This window comes from Talpa europaea (genome assembly GCF_964194135.1).
Source record: "Talpa europaea genome assembly, chromosome: 12".
Classification (NCBI taxonomy): domain Eukaryota; kingdom Metazoa; phylum Chordata; class Mammalia; order Eulipotyphla; family Talpidae; genus Talpa; species Talpa europaea.
In genome coordinates, this window is record NC_140079.1 from 39,904,392 (window position 1) to 39,919,051 (window position 14,660).

General features: G+C 53.3%; 1 protein-coding gene across 1 annotated transcript; it reads right to left on the minus strand.

Annotated features, from left to right (window-relative positions):
- Positions 1-1,240: 1,240 nt before the first annotated feature.
- On the minus strand, positions 1,241-14,459 carry ZNF653 (zinc finger protein 653; the record flags this gene model as incomplete). Its single annotated transcript, XM_084249310.1, has 9 exons — positions 1,241-1,418; positions 1,635-1,734; positions 2,315-2,429; positions 3,358-3,469; positions 3,566-3,746; positions 3,883-4,500; positions 7,350-7,565; positions 9,387-9,430; positions 14,167-14,459. 9 exons carry the CDS (start codon positions 14,457-14,459, stop codon positions 1,241-1,243), a joined length of 1,857 nt encoding a protein of 618 aa, XP_084105436.1.
- Positions 14,460-14,660: the final 201 nt, after the last annotated feature.

The window sequence follows — 14,660 nt, forward strand, 5'->3', positions numbered from 1 at the left end:
CTGCGGTTCCCATGGAAACCACTAGGCACCAGCAGTGCGGGGAAAGCTAAGGGGACTGAGTGAGGGATTGGGTGGCGGGTCTCGCTGGGGCTGCCCTAGCGGCCAGACTCGCGCATTTTCGCCGACTATTCCATTCCTAACTGGGGTAGCTCCAGTCTGAAGCGTAAAAAAAAGGCCTAGCTGTGACCCCGCCCCAAGTTGGTGAGGAGACGACGGGGCCAATCTACGCGTGGAGCTACAGGGCTCCCCGGGGCACGTGCCCGGACTCTCGGCTGTGGTCCCTGGAGTCACGTGGTTGCGGCCACCAGGGCTCACGCGGCTTGCGCGCCACCTGGCGGCCGCAAGGCCTGGCATCGCTCTCCGCACCTCTCCCTGGCGGCCCGCAAGAGGTGTTCTCAGCGTCCTTCTTCAGGAAACGGGGCCAGCTCCCGTCCTCGCCGTGGTGCCAGTTCCAGGAACATGCTGAGCCCCTGCTACATCGGGGCTTTGGCACCGACTTTTCCTTCGGCCTGAGATTTGCCTCCCTCAGCTTTCTTCAAGGTACCTCTTTGTCATTCTGGCACAAAAATGCCACCTCCTCAGGGAGGCCTTCCCTGACTACCCATCTAAGCAGCACCCGCAGTATCGAATATATTACTCTTTCTGCACAGCACTTATCACAGCTGTAGATGTCTTACTCACGGGGTTACTAAACATCTCAACTGGTCCAAGCTCTCTGAGGGTAGGTAATGAGTGTTTCATGAGGGATTAAGAGAGGGCATTGGGATCCTGAGTCCTGGGAAATGCCCAGTGGCCTCTTGGGCCCCCAACCTCCCATCCCTGACCCTGTGAGAGAAGGGGGTGTTTGCAGCTGCCAAGGCAATGGCAAAACTGACAGGAAAGGATGCTGCCTGGCTTGTAGGGGCATCCCCTCCCCCCAGCTTAGGAAGGGGCCAAGTTGCAGATAAAGGGTCCCAGGTCTTCCCCTTCCCGCCCCAATCATTCAGGCCCAGGGGAAGGGCATCTCCTTTCCTGATCTTTAATATTGCTCTGCTCTCTTGACACAGTTCCAGCAGCGCTGCCCCAGGTGTCAGTTCCACAGAAAGGGCGGGTAAGTGGGGGAACCTGCCCTGAGGTGGGGTAAGGGCGCCTACTTCCCACCAGTGGTTCCAGCAGGCCGCCACAGCTGTCCCAGACTTGGTAGGCTTGGGCTTGGTGTCCAAGCAGACGAATAAATAGGGGTGGTCAGTGGTCTGGTGGGTCAGGCAGGCTTGTGGTCTGGGTGGCTTTTCAGCGTGTGGAACTTGACGCTGTCCAGCTTCTCAAAGCGCTTCCCGCAGCGCTCACAAGTGAAGTTGTACTGCACCTCTGCCGTGTGCTTCTTCATGTGCCAGTTGAGTGATGCACGTTGTCGGCATTGGTAGCCACAGATTTCACATCTGTGGGGAGTAGTAGGTGGCACCAGGGTAGGAGGGAGGGCAGGGTCAGAGTGGGAGGGGCACCTAGGAGGGGGCAGGCGCTATCTGGGGTGGGAGCACTCTTGGAATTGGGTAAAGGAGACTCCTGGGGTGGAGCCTGCCCAAGGGATCTGTCCTCTGAGGCTCCAGGCCAGGATCCCCTCCCTCCCAAACCCTCTTGGGAAGTCAGGCACTTACTGCAGGGGTGTCTCGCCAGTATGCGTTCGCCGGTGTACCTCCAGATGATTCTTCCTCTTGAAGGACTTCCCACAGGTTTCACAGGTAAATTCACGGACACCTGGAAGAGAAGGAGGGGTGGAGGCTGAGGACACTGCTTTTGGAGGGAGAGGTGAGGTTACTGATGCAATGCAGACACCAGATTAGAGTCTTGCAGACCTCTAGGAGCAGGTGGCCCAAACACCACAACCTCAGCTAATATGAAGGGCGGTTCAAAGCCTGGCATGAGATTTGGGGAGCTGGAATTTGAGTTTGGGTTCCTGAAGGACGTAGGTGCAAACTGTCAAGATAGGTCTGAATTGGTCCCCAATACTTGGTGCAATTTCACATAAAATCCTTAAGTTTCCACCTCTCAAAAAAAATCTTTAGCCATATCCTCCTGCTGGACACAGGTATCAGCTTCCTCTTTTAAGTCAAGGAGCTGGGAGCAGAAGAAACATGGGAGGCTCTCTCCCAAGCCCACACCCACACCCTGTCCATCTAGGGCGGTTTTAATGTGCCTCCTCTGCCTTGGCTTTGAGAGGGGCTGTCATGTGTCTGGGACTGGGTGTCCAGACTTCACCCTGACTGCCCCAGCCTTGGTTCCCAGGCCTGTGACCCTGGGCCCTCGCTGGCAATGCCAGTCCCATGCTGCTCCTGACCTGAGTGGATGATCATGTGCCGTCGCAGGTGGTTGGATAAATAGAACTTCTTGCCACAGCCAGGGTGAGGGCACACTTTGGTCTTCCCTTTTCGATGCACGAGGTTGACATGGTTCTGAGGGTAAGAGGGGCAGGAGTGGGGCTATATGTGCTGTGGACCCACTCAAGGGCTTTACAGGCCAGGGACACATCCCAGGACAGCTGGGAGGCAGAAAATGAGGTGCCCTTGCTCTTGGGAGGGACTCCCCAGCTCCCAGCTGGGACCCAGGGGTACAACTGGGATCAAGCAGCACTTGATTGAGCACCTACTATAGCAGGGTTGGGGTATCTGACAATTCTGTTATCACCCTGTGAAGGGGTCAGTCATTAGCCCAGTTTAGAGATGGGGACATGGAAGTTCCCGAGGCTCAGTGGCTTGGTGTGTCTCATAGGTGGGGTAGGAGAATGCTTGGGATTGGATTCCATGGCTGTCAGCCGCAGAGCAGCTTTTTGCCACATGGCTATCATCCTCAGGGTCTGGAGAGGGTCATTTAGTCATTTGTTCTCTTCCCCTTTTATTCATTAACTTATTGAGCATTGTGCCAGGGCCCAGCACTAGTCTGGGGCCCTCAATACATGCTTAATAAAAACATGACTTGGCAAGTTCAAAGGACTCCTGGTGCCATCTCCTGTGCCCAGTACAGGGATGACAAGACCCTATCTTTGCCCTTGGGGACCCACCATCCTCTAGTCTACCCCTAGTGGAGGGGCTTCCTGAGTTGAGTACCTGGTCCAGAAAAGATTGTGTGGGGAGCCACCTTGGATGTGCTAAGGTCTGGTTGGTTGGGAGGGCAGTTAGGTGACGCCTGTCTCCCTGTGGCTGAGGCAGGATTTGGGAGAAGGTGCTGAGGTAGACTGGGGTCAAGGGGACACTTGGAAGGCATGCCAGGCAGTGCTTGGCATGATTGGATGGGGCCCTCCATGAGCCACCAGGCTCAGACACTTGTCACAGGTAGCCAGACGCACAAGCAGGCCTGCCCTGCCCACTGGGGTGCTGGCCTCACCTGGAAACTGCTGAGGGCCACATAGACCTGGCTGCAGCCCTCGTAGGGACAGTGGAACATCTCAAGCAGGCCATCAGCATCCATCACCCTCGATCGCTTGCTTCGCCGCCTCCTGGAGGGGAAGGGGCCCGTGGCGTTGGGGCTGTCACACTAGGCAGATGCCTGTGGACTGTTTGTTAACCCCACCCCCATCTGCCCTGGCACCCACTTCTCCGGCTCCTTGGGGATCTCGTAGATGATGGCTGACATGTCGTTACCATCCAGCTCCTCCCCATTGGCCAAGGTCTCAGGCTCAGTGCTCTCAGGCACCATTGCCGTCAGCTCTGCCAGCTCTGGGGCCACCGCCTCCTCCTTTTCCTCCTTCTTGAGCATGTACAGGTCCTCCTTCTCTACGGGGCAGGGACACAGGGTGGGTGTCCGTGGGGGTTTCCAGGGCCATGCCTTGCCCTCCCTCCATCCCAGGTCCCACTCCAGCCCCTGCCAGAGGTCACAGTAGCCCCCCAGGATCAGCACGACCCTCCAGACCTTTCTTGGTCTCGATGCCTGCCATGGTGGTGGGGTCCATGGTGCTGGGCTGGCTGCCCTCAGGCTCTGTCTGGGTGTAGGCTGCCACGCCCTCCATCATGGTGCAGGGTACCTCGTTGCCCAGGCCACTGCTGGGGGCACCACTGCCTGCTGCCATGTTGAGGTGGATGCCCTCGGCTGTGAGAGCATCATAACCAGGGCCCGCAATGATGATCACCTGTGAGCCAGGCACCATGCCTGGCATGGGACAGCTGGCCACCACCTCGCCCAGTGCTTCCTGGGGCATGTTTTCAAACAGAGTGCTGGAGCCGGGGCCCACTTGCACAGGTACTGGCACACACACCACTGTCTCTAGGGCTTCAGGCCCACTGCCCACTGAGTTGGGGCAGAGTGGGGTGCCCTGCTCCGCCAGACTTTCCACGTGGTGGACATCAAATGGGATGTGCATGCCCTCCTGAGTGATAAGCCCGCTGCTGCCTGCTGGGCTGGTGGGGGTAACTGCTGCTGCTGCTGCTGCCACTGTCACCTTAGCTGACTGGCCATCAGAGGGCTCTTCAGAGTCCGAGCCGGAACCAGAGCTGGATGAGTCGGAGCTGCCGGCCACCAGGCCATTGCCCACTGTGGTGACAGAGGAAAGGGGATGGTTATGATAGTGGTGGCAGCAGCTGGTATTTGTCGAAGAGCCCACCAGGGGCTGGGAGGTACGACCCCCATTACTATCACAAACAGCATTCATTTCTCAGCCCCCACCCACTCTGATGTCCTCCTTTTCTCAGAGGTCTCAGTCTCTGGACCCACACTCTGGTTTCCTGGGTCTCCCTCATGGCTCTTTCTTAGCTTCTTTTGCTCTTAGGGCTTGGAAGGCTCCCCGGGGCTGTAGTGAGCTACTCACCCCAGGGTCTTGGCCAGCCCTTGTATGTCAACTACCCTGATTCTTGACATCAGCAAATGTTGGATAATTCAATTCAGTTCAGTTCAGATCCCCCACATCGGATGCCAGCCACATCTCCGAGGCTACTTGTACATGTGGCTATAAATTGGGGGTGCCCAAAACTCCCTCCTCAGGGTCAAATAATTTGCTAGAACAACTCACAGGAGCCAAGAAAGTGCTCTAATTCCAATTACAGTTTTATTATAAAGGATATAACTCAGCAAAAGTCAGATGGGAAATATAGAGGTAAGGTATGGGAGTGGGGTGTAGAGCTACCATGCCTTGTCCACCCCCCCAATACTGTTTCACCAGCCCTGAAACACACGGCATCTCACTGTTCAAGAATTTATATGACTCATGCTCTAGTCCCATCTGCTTCCTTGACCACCTTATCGCAAAAAAGCAGCTTTCTTTCCATTTCTTTTATCTCCACCCCAAATACTACCTTCCAGTGTACTTGATATCTTATCTTGTTTACTGCCTACTCCCTTTATAGATCATAAACTCCACAAGGATAGGGGTCCCTATGCACAGCCCCAGTGCCCAGGAGGCTGACTGGTATACAGTGAGCACACACTTGCAATGACTCAAACCAAGGCCATAATGATGGTCACACCTCGTCCAGGTGTTTGGTGCAAATATCTACACACAGTGTGGTACAGGGGACAGGAAAAATGAATGATGATCCCTTAAGTTACATACTTGTGACCCAGCTGGGACACACTATCTGGAGATTAAGTGTCCTACACCCCCAGAGGATCTGGAGCCAGACTGCCTCAGGTGGGGGGCCCTGGTGCCCACTCTTCTAGTTGTGTGAGCACAGCTTATATGAGCTATCTGTGGGGAATAACATGGGACCTATCTCAGGGGATGTTTGCAATATTTAATGAGTAGAGGTATTTATAAGGTATTTAACAAGGCTCAGGACACCACCAATTTTCAGAAAGCACCCTGTCAATGTTTCCTGTTCTTATAAATTATCATAATGCCCTATCCCTGACTCAGGGTACTGGGGTGGCAGCTGAGGTGGGATGGGGAGGGTTGGCTCCTCCTCCTAACATCTTGTCATCTGCAGAGTGGGTTGAGCCTCCTGACTCCATCCTGAGGAAGGCGGCAGTCAGCTAGTGAGTTGGGAACATAGCTGTGGTATTGATGTGGGTCCCTGCTTGCAGGGTCCAGCTGTAAGATTACAGTGGACTTCACTCCAGATGATAAGAATGCTAACAACAAAAGCTGTACACCCAGAGTCCCTGCAGGAGGTGCATCACTGTGAGAGGCAGCAGTGCTGCTCCAGGAACAGAATTGGTAAGGGTGCTGCCTGGGAAGAGGGCAAGGATAAGGACAAGTCACTCCCTCCCAGGCCCCCAGTGCTCACAACAGACTGGGCTAACTGATTCCAGTGCTCATCACAGAGAGCCCAGGTCCAGCAGCCATTATTGTCAAAGTTGCATTGGGGTGTAAGGGGGCTCCTCTGGGTGCTACCCCCATCCAGACTGATGCATCGCCAGAAGAATCAGTCATGTTACTTCCAGGGTATTAGGTTCTAGTATATGGTGGCGCGTGGACTGGGGCACAGGGCAGGATGGCTGGGAGCCTGGTGACTCATCTTGGGTTGCCCTTTGGCCAGGGTGCCTACCCGGAACACTTCTCACCCACGGCTTCCCCTAGGCCAGCTGGGATGCCACCTGCTTCAAGATGCCTGCCAACTCAGTTTCAGCCCCTGTGAGTGACCCCACCCTCAGCCCTGGCAGGACACCTGGCAGCATGCCCCACGCTTTTTTTTCCAGGCTGATGCCAAGTGTCTGAGGTGGGCAGGCAGCCCCTCACCACCTACAGTGTCACTTCTGCTACCCCAGCAGGGCCAACTGGGCCTTAGTAACTGATTCCCTTCCAGTGCTCAGCAGGCAGCCAGCCTATGTGTGTGACCAACATGGTATAGGAAGAGAGGGGCAGGCACAGTGAGAGATGGGGAGGGCAGGATGACGCAGGGGAAAGGGAAGATAAGGAAAGAGAGGGAGATGGAAAAGGGACAATTGAAGGGGGACTAGGAGATAGAGGGGGAGGCAGGGTAGAGGGAGGAGACAGAAGAGAGAGGGACAGAGAGGAAGAAACACAGAAAACAAATGAGATAGGGAGGGGTCGTGACAGAGCTCAAGAGCAGAGAATGGGAGAAAGGAGAACCAGAAGGAAAGAGCAAAGAAAGCTAGGAGAGACCGAGGAAGAGAGAATGGAATGGGAGAGAAAGACCCAGAACCAAGAATGGAGGATGCAAACCTGCTGAGCCAGGTTTCCAGACCCGAGCCCAACTCAGCCTGTCACTGGCTTTGTCAAGATGGGCAAATCACTCAGTGCTTCACCTGTCCCTCCATAAAATGCAACGGCCTCCATTTCTGGCCTGAAGCCAGTGCCCATGCCATTCTAGTCACTGTGATGTTTGCAATACTGGTCTAAGATTGGTAAGGTCCAGGAGGCAGGGAGCCCAGGCCAACTCATCTGACACCCGAGGCCCCTGTGTGCCCTCACCCAGAGGACTCACCTTTGTCACTGTCTGGGTCTGAGTCGCTGAGTGGCTTCAATGGTGAATGCAGATCTTGGAAGTAGCGGTGACCAGCCTCGCACTGCCACACTGCTGTGGTGTATAGGCCAAAGGTGGGGTCCAGCTCAGCGAGGTGTGGCTCATAGGGGCAGCGGTGCTTATGGTCCTCATACCAGATCACCACATTCTTCAGGCAGTTCACGTTGCGCCGCCGCCCTGCACACAGGTCAGGCAAGTGTGTTGGGCAGTGTTTGGTCCCCAGGGCAGCCATCCTGGCCTTATGGCTCCTGGAGCTTGAGGCACTCGCCTGAGTTCTGTCCAGGGGAAGCAACTGAGGCTCAGATTGGTGAGATGCACCCTACAGATAGAGATGCCTCGCTGGCTGGCAGAGTTAGGTCAAACCTGGGAGCACAGTAGGTGTATAATAGTTGTTGGCTGCTTATTATTCAAATCATCCTCTTCAACATCTCTGGCCTGAACCAGCTCAGTCCCTTGGCCCTAGTGTCCCTGCTAGCCTCCTTTGTCCCCCATAGTTTATGCTTCCTACAATCTATCCCCTCAGGGCTGATAGAGGGCACCTGTACACACCTGAGTTTGGTTACATCTCTGTTCAAAATCTACCAAGGCTCCCACCTCACTGAAGGTAAAAGCCTAAGTTCTCCCTGAGAACTTGTGGGTCCATAAGGCCCATGTGTTCTGCCAGATCACCTGTCACCTTCACCTCTGTTCTTCCCCTTAATCAGTCCACTTCAGCCACTTGGTTTCTTCCTGTTGGTCTTGTCTCTGGGCCTTTACACAGCCACTCCAGTCTTCCCTTCACTTGTCTTTCCTGTAGTCAGCCACCACCTGCTTCCCTCAGTCACTCTAGCTGATATGACTTGCTATCTGTTTTCCCCAGGTGGCATCTAGATACTGTCTGTGGTATTTGTTTCCATGTTTCTTGTCTGTCTCCCCACTAGAATGGCAGGAATGTTTATCTGGGCTGCCCCTATATCCCTGGTGCTACCCAGGGCCTGGAACAGAGTAGGTGCTCAGTGAATGTTTGCTAGATGAGCAAATGTTGTCAGGTGAAGTCAGACAGCCTGGGTTCAAATCCTAGATCTGCCACTTCCTAGCTGGGTGGTTCCAGACAAGTGACTTGGTTTCTCTGAACTTTACCTGCCCCTCACGGTTAAGGTAGAAGAAAGATCCTTATTCTCTGAGAGCTGCCAGGTAGAAAAGAGGGAATGAATACACTGGAGGCACAGAATGGGGCTGGAGACACTGTACCAAAATGACATCTGTGAAATGCATGAAGACCCTGGTCCTGTGGCTGAGTGGGAGGAAAGTGTGCCCCTGATCTTCTAGGCTGAGGGGTGGGAAGGGGCCCAGGAATGGTCCTCAGGCCTAGGTGCCCAGGATTTCCAATCTAGTGATGACCATGGCACAACAGAAACACCAGCAGTCACCTCTTCAGCCTTCTTATCTCACTCTCTGTCCCTCTGGGATTTGGGGATCACAGAGTTAGCTTGGTTCATGCTTCTAAGAACTGTGAGAAAGGGAACACTCAAGAGCACAGTCAAGAGCACAGTTCTAGACCTCAGAGGTCATGGCCTGAGTGAAATAGGCAGGAGGGAGGTGCTCCAGGTCTCTACTGTGACTGCCAGATCAGCTCCCCTCTAGCCTGGCACCTGAAATGTCCGGTTGCCTCTTCTGACTTCCATGCTCCAGACAGGAATGTGAACCACTGGAACTGGCCCTTTCACCTTCCAGCTGTGAAGCCTGGGGAAGGGAGGCAACCCTGGGCCTAGTATCTTTCTGTGTGAGAGGGGATGATGAGAGCACCCCACAGGACACAGATTTATCCCACCAACTTTCCCCACCATGTGCCTTCTCCTATGTGTCCTGTCTATCCATAAGGAGGGCTGGGCCTGTCTCGTCTCACACAGCATCCCATACAAATGATCCCTGTGATAACCAGCAATCCAGGGAACGAACGTCAGAGTCACTTACTCTGACAGAAGCCCCTCCCCTTCCCCTGGCTGCAGTTCCACTTACTTTTCTTCCGCTTTGGCTTTTTGGGGACTTGCTCCCAAGGCTTCCTGTAACAGAGAGGCAGTGAGGAATAATGAGATAATGCAGCAGCTCCACCTACTGCTCCCCCTGCTCCTGGGCTGTTTTAGCTTCTATTTCCTGGACTATTTCCTTCTATTTCCAGCACTTTACTTGGGTTCTCTCCTCCACTGAAACCAGGCCTTGTAGTATTATCACCCACTTCCCACAGGGGAAGACTGAGGCTAAGAGGGGTGAGGTCACCCATGGCCAGAGAGTGGAGAGGTCAGAGGAGGGATCTGGAAAGTCAGTGTAATATAGAGAATCCTGAGATTCCCACCGTTAGGGGCACACACCCTGTAAAACCCTTCCTCTATGAGTAGGGCACATCTGTGACTAAGATGGTATACCTCTGTGACTAGGTGACTAATATTTAATCAAGAGGGAATTGCTGACATAGGCCTGGCCTAATCAAGGGACTCTGTCACTGAGCTTGGTCCCTGCTGAAGTCAGAAACCAGAGGGCCTATGCTGAGGTCAGGACATGATAGTGGCACCTGGTCCCACAGCAACAGGGAAACAGATTCTGCCAATACTTCAAGGAGGTCTGGAAGCAGACCTTCCCCGGTTCAGAAAAAAATGCAGCTGGCTGATACCTTCACTCACCTCATCAGACCCTCCATGGAGAACCAAGGTACAGTGTGCCAAACTCCGGACCCACAGAAACGTGTAGTATTCAGGCACGTTTTGTCACCATGCTTCTTGATCTGCCCACCCCATTCTGACTGCTTCTCTGTCCCTCCTCTTCTATGTCATAGTAGCAAGCTCTTCCCAGAGCTCTTCCTCTTCTCCTGGGATAGTGTCCCTGCCTTCCTGTGCCTCAATTTCCCCATCTGCAGCATGGGATCATAATAGTGCCTTCCACATTGGGTTGGCATGAAATTATGTGCATTGCAGGGAGCTTGGTGCAGCCATCGGCACTTAGAAATCACTCGGCAAGTGATAGTGATTGTTGCTGTGATTATCAAAGCTATATGGGCCCTAGGCTTTGAACACTTCCTCACTGGGTTGACTGGGAACAAACACCTTCTTGCCACAAATATCCCGACAGCAAATCCAGGGTTACTTTCAGTAACACCATCCACCCCATCTGACCCCTACCTGATCTGATAACAACTCTCAGCAACCACACCACAAGTCTGGTCCCAGGACAGCTCCTTGGGGATCCTCAGTCCCTCCTGCCTCAGACTCTGTCCAGGGTGCCACTGCCCCTCACCTATCCCCTTCCATGGCCCTACCCTTCCCAGAGGCTCACCCCAAGCAAGTCAAAATGCCCGTGGCCAAGTCCACCTACTCATGGCCTTGCCATGGCTGACCTGTTTGGAATGTCAGCAGTTAAAATCTCATCTGTGCTATCAACTGGCTGTGACTTCAAGCAGGTCTGATCCCCTGTAAACCTCAGTTTCTTCAGCTATGAAGTGGGAATAAAAGCAGTGCCTTCCAGTCACTGTGGGGATTAAACAAGGTCATGCTACCTGCTGATGTTCTGAATCTCATGCAGTCCTTTCTCCCTTAAACTGCTTCCCTCCTCCAGGACGCCTCACAGTAGCCACCAGTGTTTTTGGACAGTTGCAGGAGCTTATCCAGAACCTGACTTCACTTTCTTTTTAGTGCCCACCCCTGAAATGGTGCCCCAACAACTCTCCCTCACTCTCTACTGTGCTTTGCACTCGATCATGCTTCCCAGCATTTAAACTCACTATTATTTCTTCCATCTTGGATTAAGATGACCCTGAACTCATTCCCTTCCCACTTTTACCCCATTTTTTTGCCTAAATTGTCTACAATCTTGAGCTCCATGACCTCTTTTCGGGCTCCCTAGAGCTACTCTCCAGTCAGGGTTTTTCTCCACTATTCCACAAACTGCCCTGTATGGCCGCCTTGCTCTGCTTTGCCATAATGGACCCCTATAGTCTTCCCCCAGCCTCCAGGATGCCACCTTTACCTGCTTCTCCTTTGTCTCCCCAACTGCCTCTGACCTACACACTCCACCTAACCATATCCCCTTGGCCCTCTTGATCACCTGTCATCAGTGCCCTGTGATCCCCACATTCAGACCTCCCAGCTGGACCTCTTCCTATTGCCCCCCCTCCTCCCTGTCATCCCACATAGGGTCTCATAAACAACTCACATGCAAGCTGTCATCTTGCTTCCCAATCTGGCCCTTCTCAGTTGACAGCAATTACAGCTTTCTAGATGTTCAGGCCCAAACCCGGGGTATCTCTCATATGCCTGACCTGTCACCTAGTTATCCTTTTCTTCTCCTATTCCTCTTCCTCACTAATTGTGTTCCAGCTGCACAGCCTTCTTGCTGTGCTATGTACACAGGAAGGGTTCTGCCTCAGGCCTTTGCACCTCATTCCTTACACACTTCTCTCCAGATGTCTGTATGGCTCACCCTGGCCTCCCTTCAGGTCTTTACTCAAATGCTCTGTTCTCACTGTGGCCCACCCTGCCACCCTATTTAAATGACAGACTCCTGATTCTTCTTTTCCTGTTTCAAAGTCCCTCTCATTCTCTCAAACACTACGTAACTAATTTATTATGTTTCTTGTCTGTAGTAGATGAGCCCTTAGATAAGTGATTCCCTTCTGTCCTCTTAAAAGGTCAGCTCCACGAGATAGTAAGTTTTGTTTCATTCATGGTCATACCCTCAGCATCTATAGCAGTGTCTGGCTCACAGTAGGTACTCAATAAACATTCCCAAACAAATGAACTGTAGAGCCAAACTAAAATGCATTCATCTATTTCAGGGACAAAATTAAGATGGCCAATGCAGACACATAAAGAAGAATGAAACTACCTCATCTAACAGGTACCTACAACTCTTCTCAGAGATCAGCAGAGGATGCCAGCCAGTCCCTAAATGTCAAGTCTGTTCATGCCATTTCTGGGTTTACTTATTCCCCTCACTCAGCTACCTGGACCCAAAGAGGAAAACAGACCTCCAGGCAACCAAATCAGCTAAATGACCAAAATAACCCATATTTATCTCACAATAATCTTGTAGTCTGAGCAAACAGGAACTCCCATAGTTTGAGTTTCCCAGCTTGCAAGTTGATATCATTGCAATAAACTCATCTTTCTGTTTTGCTTTTTCAGTAAGCAGGATCTGCTTTTTGACAGAATGAAAGGACACTGGAAATTCCACTATTAACCATTTATATCTCTTTCTCACTGGATGCTTGGGAGCTCTGAGGCAAATTTACAATCCATTTTCCATTCCAGGTCTCTTGAACTGTTCTGGTCATGTTTTTACTTCCCCAGACCACAAAACTGCTCTTGTCCCCTGTGACTTCTGCTTCAATCCAGCAGCATTGACCCTGGTCCACTATGAGTGCTGTTTTTTTTTTTTTTAATTTTTTCTTTCGATTTTATACAGTTCTTGAACTGAAATCCATCCAGGTAGAAAACAGGTTATAAATAACTGGACAAATGAAGTAATTGAGCCCCTATCTCTCTGTTCATGCCCACTTCTCACAGGAGACTCCTCACTCAGGTTAGTGCATTTTCTTGACTAGCCATGTGTCCTGGGGCAAGGTTTTTGCCTGTCTGAGTTGTCTTAGTTTCCCTGCCCTAATCCAACAGGCACACAGAACTCCAGCTCAGTCAAAGCAAACTTGCACAAATGCCACTTTCGGCTTAGGAACCTCCAGGGCTCCCTCTGGTCAATGGTTCTCAACTCCACATCAAATCTCCCTGTGAGCGTTGCAGAAAAAAAAATACAGTGTCTGCAAAACCACTCAATCTAACTGAATCAGAAACTAGTAATGGGAGATTGACTTCAAGGTTTTTTTAGCATCCAGTATTCCCTGCCATGCTCTTAAGAATATAAACTGGCCTGCAACTCTGGGGAGAGGATAGGTACAATACAGCAGGGTTGGGTTGATTCCTGACATGTCCTCCAGAGAAACATGCATATGTGTGCAAGTAAAAGCCAGGGCAGAGCAAGGATTCTGTCACAGCACTGCTTGTGAAAGAAAACAAACATCATCACAACAGCTAATACCGAGTGCTCACTATATACCAGAGACTGTATTAAGCCCTTCCTGCCTTTAATTCATTTAATAATCACATCAACCATTCACACTGCTCATTTGCAAGATCCAGACTCTGCGAAGGCTCCCTCAGTTGAATGCTCCCCAAGAGGTTTAAGGGAATGCGGCTTGGATTGTGAGGGGTCCTCGGAGTATGAGGGGCCTAGGTTGTGGGAATGGGACTACGCACAATCCCAGGTTGGGCACCATAACCTCAAGAGGGATAGGGCTGGGTGTTCCAAATGTATCCAGTCAGTTCCAGGTGACAATGAGGGGTTTCAAAAGATGGGGCCTTTGAGATCCTAGGGGCCAGCGGGGGCGCAACCTCAGCGGAGGCCTCAGGAGGCGTGGCGGGCCGTCCAGGCATTGGGCAGTTACAACGGTTGGAGATGGGGCCCGTAACAGGATTGGGTAGCCGGAGCTCTAGCGGGCAGGGCCAGGAGCTCGAGAGGCGGGCCGAGAGGCTGGGTGCATGTTAGGATTGGGCAGTCGGAGCGACGGGAGGCGGGGCCGAGAGCTAGGCAGGTCCCAGAACTGCAGTCAGAGACCCAGGGCGGCAGCCCGGGCAGTGGGCGTGGCTCGCAGGTGCCGTGGGCGGGGCCTGAGGCCTCGGGGGCGGAACCAGGCCCAGCGGGGGATGGGGGCGTCTCCTCCCTTGCTCCTTCCCTCCCACAGGCTGGGCCCCCTCACCCGTGGCGGCCGCTACGCTGGCCGCGCTCCAGCGAGATGAGGTAGGCAGCGAGTTTGGCGTCGCTCCAGCCGCTGCGGCGCCGCAAATCCACCCAGGGCCCGTGCGCCTCACCCAGGTACACGCGCCGCACGTCGTACTTCTTCCGGGACTCGAGGCGCCGCCGGGCCCGGTCCGACTCTGTGAGCCGCGGTCGGCCCCGCGCCTTGCGGCCCGCCGCGCCCTCCTCAGCCGCCGCCTCCCCGCCTGCGCCCGCCTCCGCCTCCGCCTCAGGCTCCGGCGCCCGCTCCGCCATCCCCCCCTCCCTGGTTACCAGCCTCCCCCGTTGTTAGGAGCCCGACCGGAAGTGGCGCGCATCTTCCGCGCCGCAGAGAGATTTTTCGTGGACTCTCACTGCCCTGCGGCGCCAAAAAAAGTGAACCGGTGGGGAAAATGGCGCATGCGCGCAACAAGCTTGTGCAACAACCTACTCTTTTCCTTTTGTTTCTAACTTCGC